We start from the raw sequence: 22,730 nt of genomic DNA, 5'->3' as shown, positions 1-22,730 counted from the left end.
TTTCATTAGCGCATGGATGGTGGCAGTGCTAGCTTATAAGACCCATCAAAGTAGACCATAAGAATGTTTTATTATAAAAAACATGCTCTCCATTGAGACCATGCTAACATATAATTCCTACTATATATTTGGCCATGCCCCAAAATTAATTATCTATATATTGATTTCTTCGAAAATCACATAGCTAACCGGCAGCTTAAGCCATTAATTGGTAAGGTTATAGAATAAGAAAAAAGGAATGGGATGGGGCATTCATCGTACAGTACTTACACTAAAAAATTAGTTAGTGTCGAGAGACTAGGCTTTTCATTAAAGTAGGAGATAAAATTTCATCGTCGTAAGGGAAGGCCTTGGTCAATCAACTCACTGTAGTTCAATCGGTAAGAGCACCGCCTTATCAAGGTGGAAAGCTGCGGGTTTCGGTGCTATACAGGAGAATAATACATTCAACAAAAAAAAAACGTCGACCCTCGCAACGAATCCACGTGCCTCGACAAAAGCTTTATCTTCTTTACGATTGTCCAAATCCAGAGAGAGATCACGATTCTATGGCAAGAAGTATCACGACAGAAGCTTATCTTCTTTACGATTGTCCAGATCCATCTCGAGGTGTAGCGGGTAGGTGTCGCCCGAGAGAGAGAGAGAGAGAGAGAGATCACGATTCCATGGCAAGAAGAAAACAAAGAAACAAGAATCTATGACACAAGCCCGGTAGAAAGGAACATTTCATATTATTACTTAAATATTTTTGCATCTATGCCTGTCTCCACTGTATTTTTATAGAGAATCCTAAAAAGATCAATATCGACATATATAGCCTGTTGGTGCCAATCCAACCCACGACCCGGAGTTTATAAGATTTTCCAAGAACCTGTGCGCCATTGATTGATATTCTCTATCAAGCAATTGTATCCAAATGAGACCATTCTATCCATGAAAGAAGCAATGAAATGGAATCAATACGCTTGAAGTAACTGCATGAAGGGGAAGAGCTTGTGTGAAAAGAATGCCTCGAGAAATTTGTTTCCCTGCTTGGGTTTGTACAGTGACAACCGATCAAGGGGTCCATATGCACATATTAACAATGTTAAAAGGACACAATAGATAAAATAGTTATTTATGGATATATAGTAAGTATGTACATACATATGTATTTATCTGAGAGATTCCAAAGATGCCCTATTTTTAACTATTTTATAGTAATATCATGCTTGATGAACATCTCAAATAATAAAGTCCATGTTACCAATCCACAAAGCCAGACAAAAGTGAATAGTGCTTGTGTCCAACATAGATATAATACGAAGAAGGAAACAAAAACTGATAAGAGGAATTAAACTAGGAAAAACATGGTTTTTACCCTCCTTTTACCTCAAAAAAAAAAAGGAAAATTGATATTGCTTTTATTTGGGAAAAACATATTTATTTACATAATCCAGGAGAAAGGAACATGCATAATCCAGCAAAATGAAACATGTTTTAACTTGCACCAATGGTGCATTGCTTATATTGCAACTGCCCGCTATTGAGAACCAACTGCTGTATGCAAACGAGTATTGCACCAAAGCAACTACTGAATACTGTTCGACGATGATGATGTACTCAACCTTTACTTGTGTCCCAGATGTGTGCCGACTTTCATGAAACACAACCTGTTATGGAGTCATCATTCTGGACATTAATGTGAATGATAGTCTCAAAGCATCAGTAAAGTCTGATTCTAGTTGCTATCTGGCTCTGGCAAATTGGGCAGACCTGCAAGCTTTCTCCACACTTATGGCAAGTCTGCAATAAAAAAAAATATTATCAGTGCAGATTAAGTATCGTTGGAAGAAAAAAGAAGGAAATCTACTGCATACCTGATGCCCACACCCAAATGCGAGATTCTTAGCTTGCCACAAGCAAATGGGACAAATCTGTTAACAGAAAAAGAAATATTTTTGGCATCCGTGAATTAAAACTTTATATTAACATTGACATTATCAATATGCTTTACACCGAAGACACGGTTCCCTCAGATATAGCAATAACTACAACCACATGAAAATCCATACCCAATACAGCAAACTCAGAAGTTTTGAAGTGATCTGCTCATCACAAGCCTTATAAAATAACAGGTCAGCACTCAGCATATGGACCAAAATGTAAATCAATTTATTTACTTGTTTCTCTTCTAGAGAACTCTCCGATGGAATGGCTGGCGCCCTTTTATGAACTCCAGCACCTTGCTCCGAGCTGCTTGAGTGCGAGTATTTTGGATTTGAATATGCTGAACCATGACTTTTAATTGGTGGAGGGAGAGAAGTCATTTCCGGTGTTCCTCTTCGTTTACTGGGGAACAAAAAGGAAATAACTTGAACAGCAGAAACATTGTTTAATCAAAATCATGAATCAGAAACATCATCCTAATACCCCAAAAGTTGAAGGTCTATTGTTGCTTTATATTGTGATGGGATTTCCATCAATGCTGCAAGCGCGAACTCTGTCTCCTTTCTGCTGTTGGAAATATTTCTAGACATGATCTCTGTAAAGTTCACAAACTGCATAAAACCAAATCACAAAATGACCACTCTTCATATGCATATGTAGTATCATACTTATGTATGTTCAGTTTGTAACCTGGAAATTATCAAATGCTCGTGAAGGTATATTATCATCAAATTCTCTCATCATGTCCCATGGTCCATCACCAACTCCAACTAGAACTATTGACAGCGGGTAATCACTACCAAGTACCAACATAAGAGGTGCAAGTCAGAATAACTAACAGTAAATATATGATTAAAAAGCAAATAAAAAGGCTTTACTATCTCAAATGTTGTCAATCACCTAGCTTTGACTATGGCATTCATAGTATCTCGCTCTTGTGAACTCAGCTGGCCGTGAATTGTGTCAACACTGCGTGTTACCTAAGGTCAAATTAGTATGAGTATCAGATCCCCAAGAAAATAGACATGTTGGAAGCTGGACAAAATACTATAAACTGAGATGTGGAAAAAGAAAACAGACAAATTAGTGCTCTTTTATTGCATAATATAAAAATCTACGAATAGGGAAAATAACAACGAAAAATTGAAAAGAGAAGCATCTTGAATAGCTGACCTGTCCATCTGCTATTATAAGAAGAACATGATATTGGCCACCACTATTATCTACAATGCCGATGGCTGTTTCAATTATTGGTGCAAAGGATGTTGGTCCTGTCAAGAAGGTCCAGAGTCATGACCAAATAGGAACTTCACAATGATCTATATGAGGTTGACAAAAATATAGCATGTAAGTAAGAGCATCGTACAGACCAGCTAATCGAAGATGTGGAACTAATTCTTTATACCTTTGTAGTGCTTCCTCAAAGCCATTACATGGTCGGTTCTCTGGATAAAAACTGAATACCTCCTGATCATGTGTGGATGCTGCAATATAGAAACAATAACAAGAATCCCCAGACAGTTTTATAAAAGTAGCCTTGAAATTTGTAGCAAAATTAAGTAGACCTTTTTCTACAAGCTAGAGCGACACTAACCATCTCCGAATCCAAAGCAAGGAATAAGATTATCCTCATCAAAAGCAGATAGAGTTCTTCCAATAATTGATAATGCCTGCTCATATGGGTTTGGAGTATGCCCAATGTCATGCAAACATCGGCGGTTGAAAGAAACTCTGCCTGGTAACAGTGTAGGATTCATGAATGAGGATTTTAAAAGTTTCTAAGGCTAAACTTTACACAACCTTTTCTAAGATATGAATACCTAGCAGAAATACTGAGGTGGAAGTAATCAGCATTACTTATAATTCTCTTTCTGTTTTACATTCTCTCCCATATATTATCCAAAAATCTAGAGCATGCAACAGGAATAGTCCATTCAGGTACTAGTTCAAACAAGCATTATATAGATATTTAACTAGTGGAAAAAATCAGCTAATGCCACAGATAAAGTAGGATCCTAGACCTAATATAAAAATCTGTTGGTTGCTTCAAAAACTTGTTATAAAAAAATTGTAACTATAAAACATGAAGGAAAAACATCATCCCCCCCCCCCCCCCCCAACACACACACACACACACCCCATCACAGCACCTGTTTTGCATAAATTCCATATCAGCTAAGCATTAAGCATCAAGATGTTACATTAAAAATAATGAGCTTTTCCGCTTATGAGATCTCCCAGATTTGGCCCACAAAGAAGTAAAAGCATTTCATAAGTTGATTTTCTGTGCCCGTTAATAATTACATGGTGCAGAACCACAAGCTGATAACAAAAAATTTAAAGGCAGGAGATCACAAGTTTATGAAATAAAACCTGTCCATTCGTTGCTCTTTGTAAAATCAATTCCCACAATCAGATTTGAAGATTCAAGACCAGCTTGTGAAAGAGCTTCTGTTACCTAGGTTTAAAAACAATATAAGGTCAATAAAGTATGACAGTTTATATTGATAGATAGCTAATGTTTAGTGGAGATTGATGAATGAATGTAGTTAACACAGATTATTTGAGACATAGAAGTGAGATGATAAGTAAGACCACCTTAAATAAGTAACATTACATCCCCGCCATTAACATACAGTAAAGCAGATGATTTTAATACAGAAGTGAAAGTCATTAAATGAAACTACCTGAGAAAAAGCATCATTATATGCTTCCCATTGACATTCAGTATAAGAAAATTTATTTGTAATATTAAAGTTGAGACTGAATAAGCCTTGTATGTGCTATCTTTGATATAGTTCTTCTGGGTGGCTGAGACTTCTTTTATTTTTCCTTCTTTCCTTTTCAGACTCTTCCTCAGTATCATGATCTTAATATATGCACATTTACTTGATCAAAAATGATTTTGGTTGTTTAAAAATGAAACATCCCCATTGGAGGTAGTATGTCCTATCCCATGCAAAACCCCATTTTGTCAAACATCAACAATTTGCATCCCGTGTCCTGCTCCATCATGGGTGTTACCTATCAACCTTGTACAGGACAGTTTAGTTAGCTTTAATGATGTAAAGAAGGAACGCCTCATACCATCTATTTGCGGTTAATTTTATGGATCATATTTCATCATTGATTCCTGTGCCATAGATTACTTCATATCAAGCCTTCTCTAGTCTTGCTACAACTATGAACTTCAGCAAGAAACTAAAGCCACCTCCCTGCTTGAAAACCTAAAAATTCCTTTCATATTAACAAGGGACAGAATTAATTTTTCTAACCAATCCTGCGAGTAACCTAGAGTAAGCCTAGACCTTGATTACGTTAACTTGATATCTAGCAGTCATTTTTTCAGCATTTTCAGCTTCAAAAACTTCTCAACACCGCATATTTAAGCATGGTGTTTTATACTTTCTGACACAGAAGAGCACATAATAGCTAAATCATTCTTTCCCATTGGAATTTGAAAATTCATAGAATAGAAGTACAATAAACGCATCAAAAAGAGATATTTAAAATATGATGAAGAGTAGGGGGGCTGGAATACCTGGTCAAGCGAGTGGTAATCATCACCTATTTTTGTATACTTTCTCTGCACCCTCTCTACTGTTCTAGGCTGTAGATTATTCCCTGGGTAAGGAGAGTACCTCGAAGTGCTTCGTGAAGGCGGAGTCCCATAATTATGTGAATAACGATGGGGGCTCCTAGATTTCGACCATTTTCCTCCCATAATCACACTTCCAATCTATAGCAAACTTCTTAACACACAGCTCTCCGAAGAAAACAGCCCTCAACCACCAAATAAACCCTCTGCTGAAGACCAAAACCAAACATGAATCAACCTCAATTTCCGGCAGAAATATATGAAGATGCAAACCCAAATTCTAGGCGATAACAAACCAAAATTCAAATTCCTTTATTTCAAGAAAAGCAAGCATGAAAACACCCAAAATCCTCACCAACAATAACTGAAGGTATAAACATCCAACTCAGAATTCTTGAAGCTCAAACAAATTTAGATTGTGGAAAAGCGGATCAGAAGATTAGTCAGAACATATACTTGTACAAAAGCCAAACCTAATTTTTCTTTTCCCAACAGAATAATTAAAATACTCTCAAAAAATCGAACTTTCCAAAGACCCACACGACCAAATCACTAAACCAACCCATTAAATATTATAATCCAACGAAAATCATTGAAAGCTTCCTACATTGATAAGATCTCCACCAAAAGCAACAGTAGAAAATGATAAAAATGAACAAATCAAGCAAGAAAGAGATGGAATAACGCTAGATTCCCACTGAAACATTATGCGGAGAGATTAACGGGGGAGAGGGAGTACCAATTACGTCGGGGAGGAGGAGAATCGTACCGTTTCGGGCGGAGAAGAAGATGGCGGTTAGCAATCGAATCCCCTCGTGACTCCGAGAGGACCCCGATCTTGGTGACCAGCGAGGAAGTTTCCTCGTTAACGTACTTACTTTTCACGACACCCAACGCCATTATTGGTGTATTAAATGCAAGATGTGGGCCCAGGTGTCAGAGAGGGTGTGATGTTTGGTGCGCTGAAAGTATGAGACTTATCTGGACCGCTCCCAAGCCAGCTGCGATTCTCCCATGTAGTCCACGTGGCGATCATTGGCCATGAGGTGCACTCTTGTATTTTTTTTTTCTTCTTTAATGATGGTAATTTATTAATCCTAAGTAGGGGTGGCAAAATATGACCCGACCCGCCAATCCGACCCGTGTTCGACCCGCCATAAACAGGTTTGGGTTTGGCCTAAACAGGTTTGGGTCGTAAACAGGTCGACCCGTTTAACCTGTTTATTAATTGGGTCGGATACGGGTTTTAGATGTCTGACCCGTTTAAACTGTTTAACCCGTTTAACTGTTGGGCAGGTTAAACAGGTCTAAACAGTTTAAACGGGTTAAACAGGTTAAACAGGTCTAAACAAGTTAAACGGGTCTAAACAGGTCTAAACAGGTTAAACGGGTCTAAACAGATCGGGTTGGGCAGGTTAAACAGGTTGGATCGGGTTTTAGATGTCTGACCCGTTTAAACTGTTTAACCCGTTTAACTGTTGGCCAGCCCCCGCGAAAGGAAGCGCCTGACCGAATTCCTCCGGGCCAACATTGATGTCTTCGCCTGGTCGCCCGCCGACATACCAGGAATCGACCCTGAGGTCATGGTCCACCGACTCCAGGTGAAACCGACCTGCAGGCCTGTAAAACAGAAGAAACGGGCTTGAGGACAAGTTCCGACAGAATTCCCTGCATGCACAGAGCTGGATATCAACCTGGAAGCCCCTTCAGCCCATTGGCTCTTTCATGGTAGTTCAATCCCATTAGATGAAAGACGACTGAAGAAAAGTCTTAATATTTTGTATCAAAAAAAAAAGTCAGAATATCTGAATACCACGTCAAAGTCTATATGCCAAGTGTCATCAATTGCTTAAATCGTTACAGATAGAAGAGAACTGGCAATGTTGATGGAATTTTCCAATCTGAATGCCTTATGTTATATGAATCTATGGGTGGCTGAGACTGCATGAACCATGCTTGAGGACTAATTTCTTGTGGTTTTTGAAAGAGTCAGCAGCAGTAGGTTTCATTGTTCATTTTGGTGGCTCGAGACCGAGCAAAAGGAATTTCGTGTTATACTTCCTTTTGACCGCTTAAGAAATGTGTGATTGTTAGAAAGTCACAATTGAGCTTGAATTCTCTGCAATTTAGCTTCTCAATACGTAGATAGTTGACTAATTAACTCGAGGACACCAAATTCTTGCTGTATTTTAGAATTATAGCTGCCTTTAGGTGTGGGAGAGGTTTGCTAAATAAACAATCAAGCACTGAAAGTTCATAGGTCCCCATGGACTGGTAGCTCGTTCCGACGAATCTATGGACTAAATCATGCCATAGAAAAAATCAGTTTGTGGTCCACATATTGGCATGGGCATGCCTTATATCACAATTATCACATGCATGCCCCCTGCTGCATCTTTTATGCATAACTTTCTCCAATTTGCTATTATTACTGTTGCAGGCCTTCCGACCCGACAACAGCATAGTCCCCACCAACTGACGGCAGATAACGGCACGCGTCCCCCATGAGGTATTGTCCGCTCTGGGACTCCGGCCCGCGCGTCCAGCGCTACTGGGGGAATTTTTTCCGGCCCGCGCGTCCAGCGCTGACGGGGGGATACCCGCACGGTTTTGCCCCACAAAAAGCGCCTGGTGAGAAAAGAGGTTTTCCCTCCTTATAAGGCACAGACTTTTCCGCTGCCTAATCGGTATGGGACTAAATTCGGCACCACACCCACAACAATTGCCTTGTTGAGTTGATGTGCAACACTTACCTTTAGTATGGATATATCCAAAAAAAAGTTAAAAAATAGCAAGTCTCAGAGTGCCCTAGGCAACTTCCTTTTCACAAGGCCTTCTAAGTGATCGGCTATATACGAGGCCGTCCAATCCGCGGCCTCATTAACTTCTCTGTAAGCATGCTCGGCCTAGAAAGCAACATCGCCACTAACGATGGCCCAAATGTCCAGGAGCAGGGGTGGCACCCAATGACCCAAAATAGATCTGGATTGGGTGATGCATCAAACACTGGGGGATGATAGCATCTAACTCATTTGCACTACCAATGTCCCAATAGATGAGCAAGCGTTTATGGAGATTTATTTTTGCTTCACTTTGCAGCATACGTGGCTCTTCACTGATCTTAGTTTTCGAAGGATATTAGGAAAGTGGGAAGGTTCTGTCATCGATGCTCAATCTAATAAAGCAAGTTAAAGGAGTCGTTTGGTTTATTTTGTTATTTAGACTTTTGTCAACTCAAGGAATAAGATAAGACCCAAGAATATTTGGCGGGTGGCAATTGCAGCTAGTATCAAGAATGGAGAATTAACCCCAAGGACAATTTGATAAGTGAAAGATCATGGAAAAAGTCGTAATTTGATTAAGAATATCGATATATAAAGAGTTTTCAATTTTCACTTGTGGAAGTCATTTTTGATTCACCCCGAAGTCAAAATTGTTGGTGGCAATAGGAAGCCACCATGGTATCTGATCCAGTTGGGTAGGCCTCCTGAATGAACGCTATCACTAAATTGTCTCCACAATTTTTTTCTTTTTTTAATTTGAAAGGAGTTAAAACAGACCAGGTTTATTGGAAGGGCCCTGGAAAAGGAGATTAGGATGCCAAAAAATAATAAGAAGAAGAACAAACAAAAAACCCTGTTCGACCGGCACACTATGTATTTCAAGGTGATCGGGGCAATATATAAAATCAATGTAATACACGATGGAGTCTTGCACATCACAAATCCAATCAGAAATATCATGATCAACTTATAGTCATTCTAAATGGGCATGTGCAATAGTGTCATTTAATCCACATAAACTATAGGCTGGATCAGCTCTAATACTGTGAAGGCCCGATCTAGGCCCAATCCACACGATCGGCCCGACCTGTGGTTTGACCTCTGGAGTAGCCAAGCACATGTTACACGTGTGACAAGAATGGAAAACTCACAGAGGAAGTCTTCTTCTCCTTTGGTGATTTCGGCTAGGAGTCAGAGTTCTAGAGCCGTCGGGACCCTAGGGCTTCTCTATAAAGGGAGAGCTCTCTCCCTCCATACCTATCCATTCCAAATAATCCTCCTCTTTCCCTCTCCTTCTTTCTCCTTTTTTTCTATTAAGTTCGTGGCTGCTCGTCATTGTGCTTGCCAGAAATCGGGACCACCAAACACCACCTGAGCTGAGGTAACGCTCTGATCTTCTTCTCCTTTCACTCTTCTTCTTCCCGCGACCCGAAATCACGGCCGCCGATCAAAAAATCAGCTAGAAATCAACTGAATAAGGATCCCTATTTTGCCTCTTTTTTTTCTTTTTTCGGCCATGCCTATCGTCGGCGTTCATCGCCAAAGCCCCCGGTCACTTCCCAATATTGGTCCATGGTTGGAACAAGACCCCAGCCGCAAGCGAGCGGCTAGGATTTGAATACATTGAGGCAAGAAATCATCTATGTCCAGCCCTGCTTTTGGTTTGATTTTGGACGGCCAACCGCCACCGCACCTCATCGGACCACCATGGTTAGCCACTAGTCAAAGTTCCTCTGTTTGCTAAAAAAGAAGAAAAGTTCTCTTTCTCTCTCGTTTCCTTCCTTCTCTCTTCTCCCTCTTTCTCTCTCTAGGAGACCTATGGATCCTAGTATAGGATCCTGTCGACCTGGCCCACAAATCCAAGTTGACACCTATAAAGAGCCTTAATCTACCCTGGTGCCCAGGCAGCCTGCCAGACTGATCACCCCAGTCCTATTAAGTGCCTATGAAACTCAGTATTAATGAACCCTATAAATTGGCCTTAGCCCTAATCTAGTCTGTGCCTCATGATTCATTAATCGAGTTGCTTAGACCTGACCTAACTGGGTCGTCATTATCCAGCCGATGTGGGACTAAACATGCCCACACTTGTTCTCACACACAGTAACACCAAAAGATATGAAGCAGTGGAGCATATTTTTTTTAAAGTTCTGAGATTAGACCCCCAAAGCATTTTCCATGGTGATAACTAAGTCTAGAAACAATCAGCCGAGATTTCATGCGGCAACATGAAAAATACTAAAGATTTTCAATGTAGATTCAGTGCTGCACATACCCAAAACTACAATAGGACAATAGCTAAAACTCTTCTGTTTGTTTTCCCCATTTTTAGGCAGCATAGAAATCAGAAGTTTGCAAAGCAAATGCCAAAGCACCACACAGTACAATGAAAGTTGACATATGTTAAACTAGCATTATTCCCATTTAACAGAAAAAGCAAACCAACATGAAAATTCTAGCGATCCATAAATTTTAAAAAAAATTATTGTCTAACTGCAAAAGGATGGTAAACATACACAATTGTGTACAGCAACTAAAAGATTACAGCAAATGGAAGACTAACATCAAAAAATTGTTTGCAGATGTCATCTGCAGTCCTGGTTATGTGACAGAAAAAAAGTACAATCATCTTAACCAACAGATAGGAAGGTTGAATTTTTGCATTGAAAAGACGTCACAGCAGCTTACAGCTATTTTAAGGAAACCTCCTCGTTTTTTCGTAGCACAAAGCACAAACCAACAATTAGACATTAGATATACTCCAACAAGATGGGACCATGGAAAGTGATGACTGCCACTTAAAGAAAAACTTTGTATCAGCTCCAAGATAACATTTAACTAATAATCATCTTGTTGAAAAAGTCAGCTTGCTCTGGAAAGTAGTCCATTAATTCATCCTTGGTCACCCATACATAGTCCTGACACTTTCCAATATGGAGTTTGCTGGTACCAATTACTTGTGATTTGAAAAAGAATCTCTGTTAAGAAGAGAGATGGAAAAAGGTTACGGAAAGTAACCAACCAAATATACCATTTTGGAATGTTTCTATATCAAAATAATACGCAAAGTGGGGGTACATGGAGGGCAGGTTGATACATAGACTAGTTCAACATAAAAGCAGCAAGCTCCATCACATCTTTAATTAGGATTTATTTGCAAATCCTGTTCCACTATTTATTCCAATCAAATATCATGTGCTTCATCATTATGCTCATAAATAAATGCTCAACTTCTCAAAACTTAATTGACTGATGCCAATATTTCTGATACCCTCACTGTGAATTTGCTAGCTTAATGTTACGCAATTCCAATGGAAGGTCGAAGGTGCTAGCATCCTTCTTGGATGCATAGATATCATATCATTGTGGTCATATCCACACAATTGACAATGGCTGTACGAGGCAATATAATGGAGGAGAAAGATCAGGGCAGGCCGTTGATCCTGCAATCTTAAAATTTCACTGAAAATCACCTTCTAAGACATATTCTAGTATCTTGAAAATCCCAGGATTGCAGGACAGATGGACCTCCCCCAATCCCTCCAACTTCTCCATCACTCTTAGCCAACTCTAAATAATGGAAGAAATATCATGGATACAGTATTAAAACATCCAAATAAGCCCTATCAATCCTAATTGGTAGTGATTGCAAACAAGATACACAGTCGAACATTAGAAGTCGGTTCATTTCCCTATACAACTAGATAGATGACATTTTAGAGGATAATGATGATAAAACCCTTTGCTATTGCAGTATATTAATTAGTATGCCAAGAGAAACCATGCAACATCGAACATGTCTTTTGGAACTTCTCAACAACATATATATATATATATATATATATATATATATATATATATATATATATATATCAAGATCGGCATGGCTCTAGCTTCCTACACCATAAAATCCTTGCTATTATGTCAGGTGGTTGAAAGAAATCAGCTCCAAATATAACAAATGATGTACCACACTGCAAAAGGAGGAATAGGCCTAAATCAGGCCTATCCAAGAGGCTCAAGAAAATCTTTGAACTCCCCTTTTTCTATTAGCAGAATCGAAGATCAGTGTTTTTTCCCCGAAGTTAAGACATCAGAATCTAGGCGAACCAATCAGCCCAGTCAATGAATACTTACCATTTTATTGTCTTTTTGAAGGCAGTTTAAATTGCAGTTTGCTGTGATTGAAATAATTATCCAGCAATAGATTAGGGGTGAAATTTAAAATCTGATACTCTCATTTGTTACACATATCCTGTGATAGAACTTGGGAATTGGTGTTATACACAGTCATCGATCTTAAATAGCACTCCCATCCACCATTGGTTTTATGATCGCGATGCCAATAAATCACAATCCAAAATTATTACTTACGTTGTGTTAACTAGAGATCAATTATTTCTTCAAGAATCATAATTGCCCTGTTTGATCCCAGGTGCAACAATGTTTTGTAGAAAAATGACACAAAGGGAAGAGTCAGACAAAGAGAGAAACAGAGTGGCTGTTAAATAAGGAAAATAGAAACAGCAAAAAATTATGAAAGGCATGAAGAGGAATGACTTCTGCTATTTGAGAAAGAAGAAAATTAAGCCAGGAAAAGTAAAGAATTTGAAAGAGATGCGAAAGAAAAGAAAGAATGTGTGAATGAAGAATAAGAGAAAAAAAAACTAGGTGGTCTGCTGATGTTACCAGGAAGGAAGAAAGGACAAAAATGGAGAAGCGAGACAGTAGCAAGAAAAAGAAGAAAAGTGATGAAAATGGATGCAGAGGTCAGAGAAGGGCAAAAAGAAGATACAAGGCTAAAGAGAAGTGATACAAAATCCTCTACACTAAAAAGATTTTATTCTCAATATGCAATATCAAATTAGATGCTTCGGACTTCCCCATGAATCATGGGCAGGGATGTAGGACAAGGATATGACATGATATGGATAGCCAATACAACAAATCTTGAAAAAAATAAGATAGGACATGTCTAGAATACGCCAACGAATAGATATGTACTTCATATATACATACATATACACACACATACACATACATAGATACGTATGCAAAAGAGCATCTATAACACATAGTAGGCCAAAAATAACATAGTTCATGCTCTATATGATAACATCAACTCTTATAAGCTTATCGTATAGTCATCAATCAAATCCACAAACCCCAGTTCATACTTCATATTTTAATATTAGTATCGTAGACCAAAAAATTGACCATTCACCAGTAGAAAATAAATATCAAAAAGGAAAGAAAGTAGCCTTTCTCTAATTTTTGGAGGTATCGAGAAAGTATCTCAAACATAACCAACAATTATCTAGAGTGTCTTCTTAGTTTTGAAAAATAGAATATTTAACATAAGCATCGGATGCATCCAAGAAGAATCCGGGAACAGCATGCGAGCTGAAGTCTCAACGCTTCCTAAAAATTTCCACATAACCCTCTCTACAAGATAAGAAAAACACTACAGACCACGTTACTTCATTAGACTTAAAAATTACCTACTTTTTACTTATAAAAAGACTTCCAAAATATCATTCTTCCTCTAAATTGGACTCAAAAGAAGAATACACTAATATTTTTGTGAAAAGGATTAGCTTTACTGCCACTTCATATTGTTTAAGCAATTTATTAAAATAGAAAAAACAGAAAAATCTTCAGTTTTCTGTTTTTTTATACACTATCCTCCCCTCTTTCTCTGTGTGAGTGTGGTGTTTGCTTAATGTACATTGAAATATACACGCGTCTACTTCTCTAACCACCAAAGTGGCCCTCTCTCTCTCTCTCTCTCTCAAAGAGGCCTTCCCACTTATTTATCTCTTTACTCCATTCATCCATGAAGATGCCTTGCCTCTCTCCCTAACAGATTAGGCTGGTGCACCTCCGAGATCCCCTTTTTGCCCTTAACTGACCTGGGTCAAATTAAAGGTTTTGGTCTTCTGAAAAACTCAAATATGTGACAAAGCAAATCATAGTTAGTATTTGAATAAAGGTAGGTTGCCTTCATAAATTCCCTCAAAAGTTCAAACCAATGTCTAATGGAGAAGATTGTCGGGTCAACATGTCAGCACTCTTACTAATTACAACCTTCGGCCTGTTAAAAGCAAAACATGCAATATATGTATAAAAAGGTCCTAAAAAGAAGATATGAAGACTGGTACCTTAAAGGATGGAGTATCTGATGAGTCTTCTTTTGGTTCTACAGCCATGTGGGCCATAGGAGCATTGCCAACAAAATACGTATGATGAAGTCCTCCAAGTACAGATCTCAATGCTGATTCTGCACACTGAAATTAAGGATTTCACATAGACATCACAAACACAGACTTCTTCAAAAGAAGGGTGTTGAATCACAACCTCAGTCATTCACCAACAAGCAAAACTTTTTGAAGATAAATTATAAGGTAGATATATGTAATTTGTAAATGAAAGAACTTGTTAGGGAAATACCAGTCGCAGAGTCTCTTCATTTTCATATACTTTTTCTGGGAAATGCCAAACAGGTTTCTTGTCAGGAGCTCCATATGTGCTACCATTGAGGAGAAGATAAAGTCTTCTATCTAGTGCTCTCTGCAATGATCTATAGATAACAGACAGCAAACAATGAAAATAAATAGGGTTGGCAAATGGAAAACGAAAAACTGATAACCAGCTATTTGCATAGCAGTATACGACAGATGAATAGAAAAAATCTAAAATATGCTGGCAACATGAGTTAGAACACTCGTAATCCATAAACTGTAGCCATGAAGGGAGAAGGCATGTTCATCATGCTTTATAATATATACAATTATTATCATGACCAACATATCCCAAGTTCTTTGTACTGGCAGTTATGTCCTTCTTAGCCCCCCAATCCTCTCGATGATTGCATCCTTCAATTCCTTTTTTTATTCTTTTTCTTTTAAGGTTAAACCTGCATAATCACAAGCACTTTTGTTGCCCAATTTTCTGTTCATGTAATTTCAATTTTTGACTAAAGACCTCTATTTAATGTACCCTTCTAGAGTTTTCTTTTTTCATTAAATACAATTGTAAATACTGTCAGATTTTATCAATTAAATACAATTTCTTAACCCCCTCAAATTGTTTCCTTTGATACATAGAGAAACATCATACCGAATCTATATGCACCTTGGCACTTGCTCAACAGCCAGCTCACAATGTAAGCATCTGAATAACTGAAGTCCTAAGACTTAGCACTTAGCATTACCTCCAACAGAATATTTAGAAGTTACATACTTCTTCCTTTTTTGCTTTCCAATATACTCTCCGACGTGGATACCCTATAGCAACTAAACCAACCTTTTAGTAAAGTGATGATCTTCACAAAAAACAAACCATTAGCACAGTTTTTGGTTGAAGGAGAAGCAGCAATAGAGGGACCGTATCATCTTTACCAATAAATGGTGCACACACGCATGCTAGACCAATCTTTGGAGATAATGTATACATTTCTTTCATAATAGTCAAGTTATCAACAGTACAACATCAACATTGAGCCCCAACAAAAAAGAACAATATTTTTTATTATGTTTATACAAATTTACTCCCAAAAAGATGTAAATGGGTGAGAAAATTTAGTAGGGGGGTTTACATGGAAGAAAGCTTATATACCATGTAGAAATCCAGATTTCATGCATGACAATGACAGTTGGAGGGTGAGGTCCATTTGAGGGGCAAACAATCAGATCAACAGTTGGTTCAGAGATTACACAAAGGACCATTAAAATCTCTTGAATGGGATCAATACAATAATAAAAGAAGATAACAAGCATGTGGAAGAACGGATGGGAAGGTACCAGATGAGAACAGAGAGAAGGCGAGTGGTCTAAGGACCATACAAGCCCTAACTGTGATGGGTCATAATCCATGGATCGTGAGCCAAATATATGGCACAAATACAGCCCAATGCACGGAAATATTTGACTATCCTGATGACCACTAAATACTATATATCTTTGATTTATGAACCCATATTATTTTAAAAAAGAAAAAGAGTGCCATCGCACAACCATGAATTCATGTTTTTACCACCCATCAGTTTTCTTCAATCTTATGATATTATGCCTTGCAAAAAAGAAAGGGAGATAACCATTAATTCAAGCACCACCAGAACACCAGATAAAAAAGACACACCTCCGGTCATTGGTTTTGTCAGCTTCTGTGATTCGTGGAGCAGGCACATAATCAATTTGGTAGTCACCTTTTCCCCAAGAAAATGATCAATAGTTATACAAAATTGAGTTACAAATCACGTCACAAAGAACAAGGACATTTAGAACAACAGTACAGTATGTAATTGTGAAATTTAAATATCTAACTTCACATTTTTTTTGATGTATCATGGACATTTTCTTCCCAATTCGCTGTTAAGATACACCTCCTAGTAGTCAGACAGTTTGTGATAAATAATTTATAGGATGACAGAGAAGCTCGTATGCCATGGAATGCCGTACCGGCCCGTACCGGCCGGTACGTACCGGTCCGGTCCTAGACCGGTACCGGAACGGATAAAAAACCGGTATATCCCGATTTTTTATCCGAACCGGCCGGTACGGGTGCGTACCGGCCGGTTCGGGCCCGTACCGGCCGGTTCGGGCCCGTACCGGCCGGTTCGGAGCCCGTACCGGCCGGTACCGGCCTCGTACCGGTGCGAACCGGCCGGTTCGCACCGGTACGATTTTTTTTTTTTTAGAACCACAGCGCCGCGCGCTGTGGTTTTTGAAACCACCGCATACCGGCCGGTACGGACCGGTCCGGCCGGCCACCGGTACGCCGACCGGTACCGGTACGGCGGACCTTGCGTATGCCAAATATAAAGCATAAGGCTTGTTGCCAATGATAAGGATAATACAAAAAAAATCCTCTCCAGTTGGCAATGAAACTAACTCCAGCTGGCTTGTTAAAACAAAAGATTTCTAAGGAGAAGTCTATCTTGAAATTCAGACTGCAGGCTGTTTACAAACACTAGGAAAATAAGGCATGTAGATTAAGCCTCTGGTTTTAACTAGAGTGGTTAATTAAAATTTTACCTAACAAATTTTCTTTAAGTAAAAGCCAGTGCAGTGACAATGTTGAATTATTTGAACCTTTAACCATTTAAGTAATGGAGTTAACGATATTCTCTTTGCATATGCAGTATTAGCAGATTTCTTAAGATTAAGAAATGCATCATATCCTTTATAAAAACTACCCATGATTCCTGAAGGTTTTCTTTCCTGGTCTTTGAACAGCTTTCTTTCCAAGATATTCTATCCATAAAATGTTCGAATCTGTTTATCTATGCTTACTTAACTTCAGACTAACTAGATTTTATCGATGTCTCTGATAGTTGAAACCAATATGCATCTGTATATGTTAAGCATGAAAAAGCACGCCGAGGAAAGGGATGTTCCTGCATACTTCTCTTTTCACATACAGTATCTAACATAAAATTTTACCAAACAAGGATGCACACATAAGGTGGTAGGAGTAGGTCGTGGCGGTTATCATATGATTCAGAATCTATAAGTCTAGCATAAGATACTTTCTAGCATTTCCATATTATTGATGTGAAATTCACTTTAATCCAGTTCTGCATTACTTTATAATTGACTAAAATCTTTAGCCAAGGGAGACTTCCTCTTTCATTAAAAATCATTTATTATGAATGCATCTGACTCCACAGGTTCTTCAAATCATCCAAAATATTATTAAGATCAATCACAAAAAGCATCTTCATATAAGAAGACAAAACCAAGCTAAAATGTATTATCCAAAACCTTCCTAAAAAAATGGAAATTCTTTAAGTGGTGTTTTTAACTCTGTCAATCATTCTATGTTTATATGATTATATGTTTATTTCAGCAAATCTAATGAGGGAATAATCTTGGAACTGAATATCTCACCTCATGCTGGTCATGCTTTGCTCCAATAACTTTTATATCCATTGCACCATGAATAGTTTAGCCTTGACTTTTCAGTGCACATCTCATAATCTATTTACAACCTTTCAGTTCATATCAAAAACACTTATTCTTTCGAAGTCCTTATCACTAAAGTTGCATTTTGGAGCAAAAGGGATTTGCAGGATTTAGAAGCAATTCCCATGTTAAAACAGATGAATTTATTGAATATAAACAAGATGCCAGGCAAGATATCATGTTAAGTATTTTATGCGTGCAGATACACAATCCAACAAAATTTTATGCTTTGCTTCAAAAAAGTCATCTCCCACCATGATTAAAACTGACTTAGATATGTGTTTCCATTATTTAAGATAATGGAAGTAGGTAAACCAAATTTTGCATGCATGTTATATAAAAACTTTTGTTACTTCCTTACTACTAAATTATTTTATCATGAAATCAGGAACAAAACTAATAATGATCATTCAAGGCAACCAAATAATTACAGCTATGTTTAAACTAAACCAGTTTTGTAGGAAATTCATTGATGATTATTCTTGGGTATATTAGGAACTTGACGATGTCAAAGTCCTATTCAAAGGTTTGAACATTTTTATCCAAAGTCACATCTTCTCCAGTTTTGGAACAATAGACATATTTAGGTTACAACAAGAAAGAGACCAAAATTGAGCACATGAGCCTCCTATATCCATCATACTAGTGGCTTCTCTTTGCACATATGAATATGCACAGCAATATGGCAGAGTCCATCCCTATAATTGCAGATGACTGACTTTTCATTCCAAAATATTCATCATTTTCATATTATCAAGCACATCAGTAAAGGATACACCAACCATTTAAGAGGCTTAATGGTTTTTAACCACTTCCTTGTGGCACCATTCTTGTACATGACAACCAAACAAGAAGTTTAAAATAAAGCATCCTTTTATATGCCAGGTTTTCTGCAATCTTTATTGTGATCGAAGAAATTGGAGAAATCTATCGATAACTTGAAGTTACTAAGAAAATATAATCTTCCATGTTTTCACTGCTTTGCAGAGAGTATGAAATGTTTTCTCGTAGGTAATGAATTTCAATTTTCAAAACCCTACTAGTCATTTCCTTGGTTGCTTGAGCTAGGAGTGGTTGCAAGAGTCGACTCCATAGTCAAAGCAAGAAATTGGATCTCTCAGAAAAGTTTAGATTACAAAAGAGGTTAAGAAACCTTGGCATAACAACACAACAAACCTTATCATGTAGAAAAATCGTAATTTGGTTGCTACATTATCAAGGCATACATGATATAGAGATTAGGAACCACAATAATAGGACTAGATGCAATTTTGGTAGAATATGATAAAAAAATGAAAAACACTTGAATACAGAGAGAACCAGAAGCTTCAGAAAGTGGATGAGGAAGGATGAAAATGATTTTGGAGCAAGTGTGATGCCGTACAAAAGATAGCACATTCTAGCTGCTGGTTGATGTTAACTTCAGAGCAGAACTGCAATATATGACTCTGAAGATAGAGGAAAAATTGGGACTTATTCCATCATGGTTATGTCTAACAAAGAGAGAATATTACATACTCATGAATCAAGAACAATAAGACTTATGTAGAAACAATGACAAAAGAGATTGAAAGGTTTTACAATTTTCTGGCAAAATATATTTGGCGCTTTCCATTTACAGCTTTAGACAGGAATCACACTCTGTAGATTTATACAGGAAGCTTATGTGAAGTAACATCGATAAAACAACCCATCCAAATGGTAAGGCTTGCTTATGTTTGTTTATGACAATCAATGGAATCAATGGATAGATTTCAAACCCAAAAAAATCAAATCTATGCAACAACCTATGGATTATACATGGAAAATTCATGTACAATACTTGATATACATGTATGACACATAATCCAGAAAGCAAATCATACCACAATTCAGAACTATTACTTACATTTGTCTAAAAATATATATAAAAGATTAGTAGTATACCAGCTTTAAAATATATGCAGGGTCTGCCCATCATAGTTTTCTATAATCACAGAATATGACTGACTTTGTTTTGCTATAAAATAGACATTATATTATAATAATATAACATTATAAGAAGCTTGAGTTGTTGAGAGGACACATGAGCAAAAATTATGTGCACGTTCGGAAGGATGTAATTAGAATTAACTACTTCTGAGGAAGCTTAGGAGCAACCAAGAAGCAATAGAAAAGTTCACGACATTTAAGTTTTCAAGATGAGGGGATGATGGCTTGAAAATGTAGAGTAATGTCAAGAAGGATGAAACTAGAAATCAGGATATAGGAAGCTTAGTAGGACCAAAATGCATTAACTGGAGTTGAATTTTAAGGATGTTTTGTATGCTTCATCCAACTATCCTCGCAATATCATTTTACCTACAAGAAACACGATAATACATCGGAGAGACAAAATGTAATCATTTAGTTGCAGCTAGAATTTCAATACATGCAGCAGACATGGTACGTCCATCCACATCACATCCCTTCTACCGCCACCTTTATTCAATTAAACTGCAGTTTGCAAACTATGCAGCCCAGCAATATAAAGAACATAACATGGATAGACATGTGAGGCATCCAAACACCCTCTTCAGGTCTTCTATGGATATTGAGCATAATTCAGTGATAGCCCATTTAAAAGAGGTAACAAATTGAGATAATAGGTTGATGATTAGGAGGGAACAATAGACAACCAATGATAGAAACCACACAAGAAAATAGGAGACTTGGCACCCGCTCCATTTAGGTAGCATAGACTTTATGTTGGTGATGATTCTTACTCGTCATATCAGCTGCAAACAATTCATAGGAAAAAGAAGAAAAGGAAATGCCAGCACCATAACTTAAAATCTAATGTTGACGTATGAATGCATGTGTCAAGCATTCCACTTCAAAATCTAAAAACTATGCTTCTGATGTTTCTCCTTCACCTCCAAAAGATTCACAAAGCTAACATGCATATAACAAACCTTTAACCTGATTTCAGCTAGCTAATAGAAATTATAAAGGAAGGAATATAATATCATTATTGAAGTTGAAAGAGAACCAAAAGTCCCAGAAAGATTAAAAAACTTTACCTGGCATCGCCCCTTCCCAAGACCTCATCAGGGTACCTTCGCCGGTATTGCTGCCTCCACCGAAACCTACATAAATTATTTCACCATCATCCTATCCATCCCGTTCAAGCTCATCAGAATTTATTAAAAAGAAGTAAAAAAAAATGCTATCAAGAAAACGGCGTTCCGCAAATAGATGCTATCAGTTACATTAGAGTTCAATCTTTTCCGATTAATATAAACTTCATCACCAATCTTGGGGCTCTTATTGCGGTATCAAGCAAGAAGAAGAAGTAAAAGGAGGAAATGAGGAGGGATTGAAATCTCACGAGAATTCTTGGAAGGCGTACACGACGGGATCGATCTTGGGGATGACGACAGGAAGGCGCTCGAAGAGGACAGTGGCGATGATCTTGTCGGAGCTCGACGAGGAGAACCCTCGCGATCGCAGAGTTCGGAGGAGCAGCGAAGCGGCGGCTCGCTGCATCTCCCTCTCCTTTCCCCCCCTCTCCCGATTTCCGCTCGGTTTCGACGCGAACCCTCCTTGAGCCCCCCATAAACCCGGGGACACAGCGGGGGCGTATCGATATCGGTGCGTTCGACCCAGAAGTCAAAACTCACCCGATCGAAGAATTACACTCGCATTCCTTCATCCGGCCCATCTTCTCCACCAAATAGGCTCAGATCCATGTGGGCCGCCCAAGCCAAGAGCAAGATTTGAACCTACTTTGTGTGGGCTATGTACAACCTACTTGACTTGGCTAGGTTAAAAAATGTCAAGAAGATTTAAGGTTAGGTGGGACCAGGAGATCCGACCCAAATTTTTTGGTCATAGCACCTGGACATCCAACATAATTTGAACTCGAGGATCACGGCCCAATGGCTAACTTCCAAATGCACCCAACTTGATTTAACCAAGTTGTATTTGGGTTAAAGATTTTAGATTCACTTTAGGTTCAGCCTTGGAAGGATGACCTCATTATCATGGGATTGAGTTTAGGACCCGTTTGGTTCTCAAATTATTATTTTTTTTTTAGAAAGCTGAAGCTTGGGTGTATAATGCCTGAAAAAATAATTTTTATGTATTTGGTTGACTACGAAAATTTGGTACATTTCTAACTAGCTTATGCTTGGTTGAGAATGTACTTTTCTAAAAAGTTATATAAAATATATGTCATACTCTTAATAAAAAAATTATTATATTCTATCTAAAAGCTTAAGAACACGTCTGGGGAAAAAAATCTAATTTCTGGCCTCTTAGAGATACTTTCGGATACTTCATCATCGTCGTCATCAGGCATACAACCACCCTAGTACACTTGGGCTTCTTTTTTTTTTTGGTGTACACTTGGGCTTTCACATGGTAGATAATGACACTAACTGTTGAAGCACGAGGAACTCTAGTATTTAAAACCGGTCTTGAAGCGTGAATTAA

The 22,730-nt window shown here is 38.0% G+C and overlaps 2 protein-coding genes across 8 annotated transcripts; both read right to left on the bottom strand.

The window, feature by feature from the left end:
* Positions 1-1,365: 1,365 nt before the first annotated feature.
* LOC120103649 (E3 ubiquitin-protein ligase RGLG2-like) lies at positions 1,366-14,597 on the bottom strand. 7 transcript variants are annotated; one of them, XM_039129727.1, is made up of 13 exons: positions 14,472-14,597; positions 6,267-6,528; positions 5,471-5,736; positions 4,303-4,387; positions 3,524-3,664; positions 3,300-3,413; positions 3,103-3,200; positions 2,830-2,909; positions 2,620-2,725; positions 2,413-2,540; positions 2,055-2,331; positions 1,860-1,916; positions 1,366-1,785 (listed from the first exon to the last, which is right to left on the bottom strand). In XM_039129727.1, exons 3-13 carry the CDS (start codon positions 5,651-5,653, stop codon positions 1,705-1,707), a joined length of 1,350 nt encoding a protein of 449 aa, XP_038985655.1. In that variant the 5' UTR covers positions 5,654-5,736; positions 6,267-6,528; positions 14,472-14,597; the 3' UTR covers positions 1,366-1,704. The 7 variants fall into 7 exon arrangements, with proteins under 7 accessions (XP_038985655.1, XP_038985654.1, XP_038985660.1 ...); XM_039129726.1 differs by having other exon boundaries at positions 6,297-6,528; XM_039129732.1 differs by having other exon boundaries at positions 2,163-2,331; positions 6,297-6,528.
* On the bottom strand, positions 10,771-21,805 carry LOC103721051 (39S ribosomal protein L46, mitochondrial). The gene is made up of 6 exons (XM_039129733.1): positions 21,625-21,805; positions 21,317-21,382; positions 16,450-16,524; positions 14,761-14,890; positions 14,472-14,597; positions 10,771-11,288 (listed from the first exon to the last, which is right to left on the bottom strand). The coding sequence occupies exons 1-6, from the start codon at positions 21,780-21,782 to the stop codon at positions 11,145-11,147; spliced, it is 699 nt and encodes a 232-aa protein (XP_038985661.1). The 5' UTR covers positions 21,783-21,805; the 3' UTR covers positions 10,771-11,144.
* Positions 21,806-22,730: the final 925 nt, after the last annotated feature.

This window comes from Phoenix dactylifera, chromosome 9 (assembly GCF_009389715.1).
Source record: "Phoenix dactylifera cultivar Barhee BC4 chromosome 9, palm_55x_up_171113_PBpolish2nd_filt_p, whole genome shotgun sequence".
Lineage (NCBI taxonomy): Eukaryota > Viridiplantae > Streptophyta > Magnoliopsida > Arecales > Arecaceae > Phoenix > Phoenix dactylifera.
Note: the sequence above shows the minus strand (reverse complement) of the source record. Positions and strands in the feature narration are given on the sequence as shown.

What these genes read in the sequence shown, in the direction of transcription:
- LOC120103649 (XM_039129727.1), bottom strand. Translation starts at nt 5,653, where the DNA reads ATGGGAGGAAAATGGTCGAAATCTAGGAGCCCCCATCGTTATTCACAT. An exon ending in AATGCCATAGTCAAAGCTAG is followed by an intron (nt 2,726 to 2,829) that starts GTGATTGACAAC and finishes GGTACTTGGTAG; the next exon opens with TGATTACCCGCTGTCAATAG. An exon ending in TTCTGAGTTTGCTGTATTGG is followed by an intron (nt 1,917 to 2,054) that starts GTATGGATTTTC and finishes TTCTGTTAACAG; the next exon opens with ATTTGTCCCATTTGCTTGTG.
- LOC103721051 (XM_039129733.1), bottom strand. Translation starts at nt 21,782, where the DNA reads ATGCAGCGAGCCGCCGCTTCGCTGCTCCTCCGAACTCTGCGATCGCGA. An exon ending in ATGAAGAGACTCTGCGACTG is followed by an intron (nt 14,598 to 14,760) that starts GTATTTCCCTAA and finishes CCTTAATTTCAG; the next exon opens with TGTGCAGAATCAGCATTGAG. An exon ending in CAGATACTCCATCCTTTAAG is followed by an intron (nt 11,289 to 14,471) that starts GTACCAGTCTTC and finishes TCTTCTTAACAG; the next exon opens with AGATTCTTTTTCAAATCACA.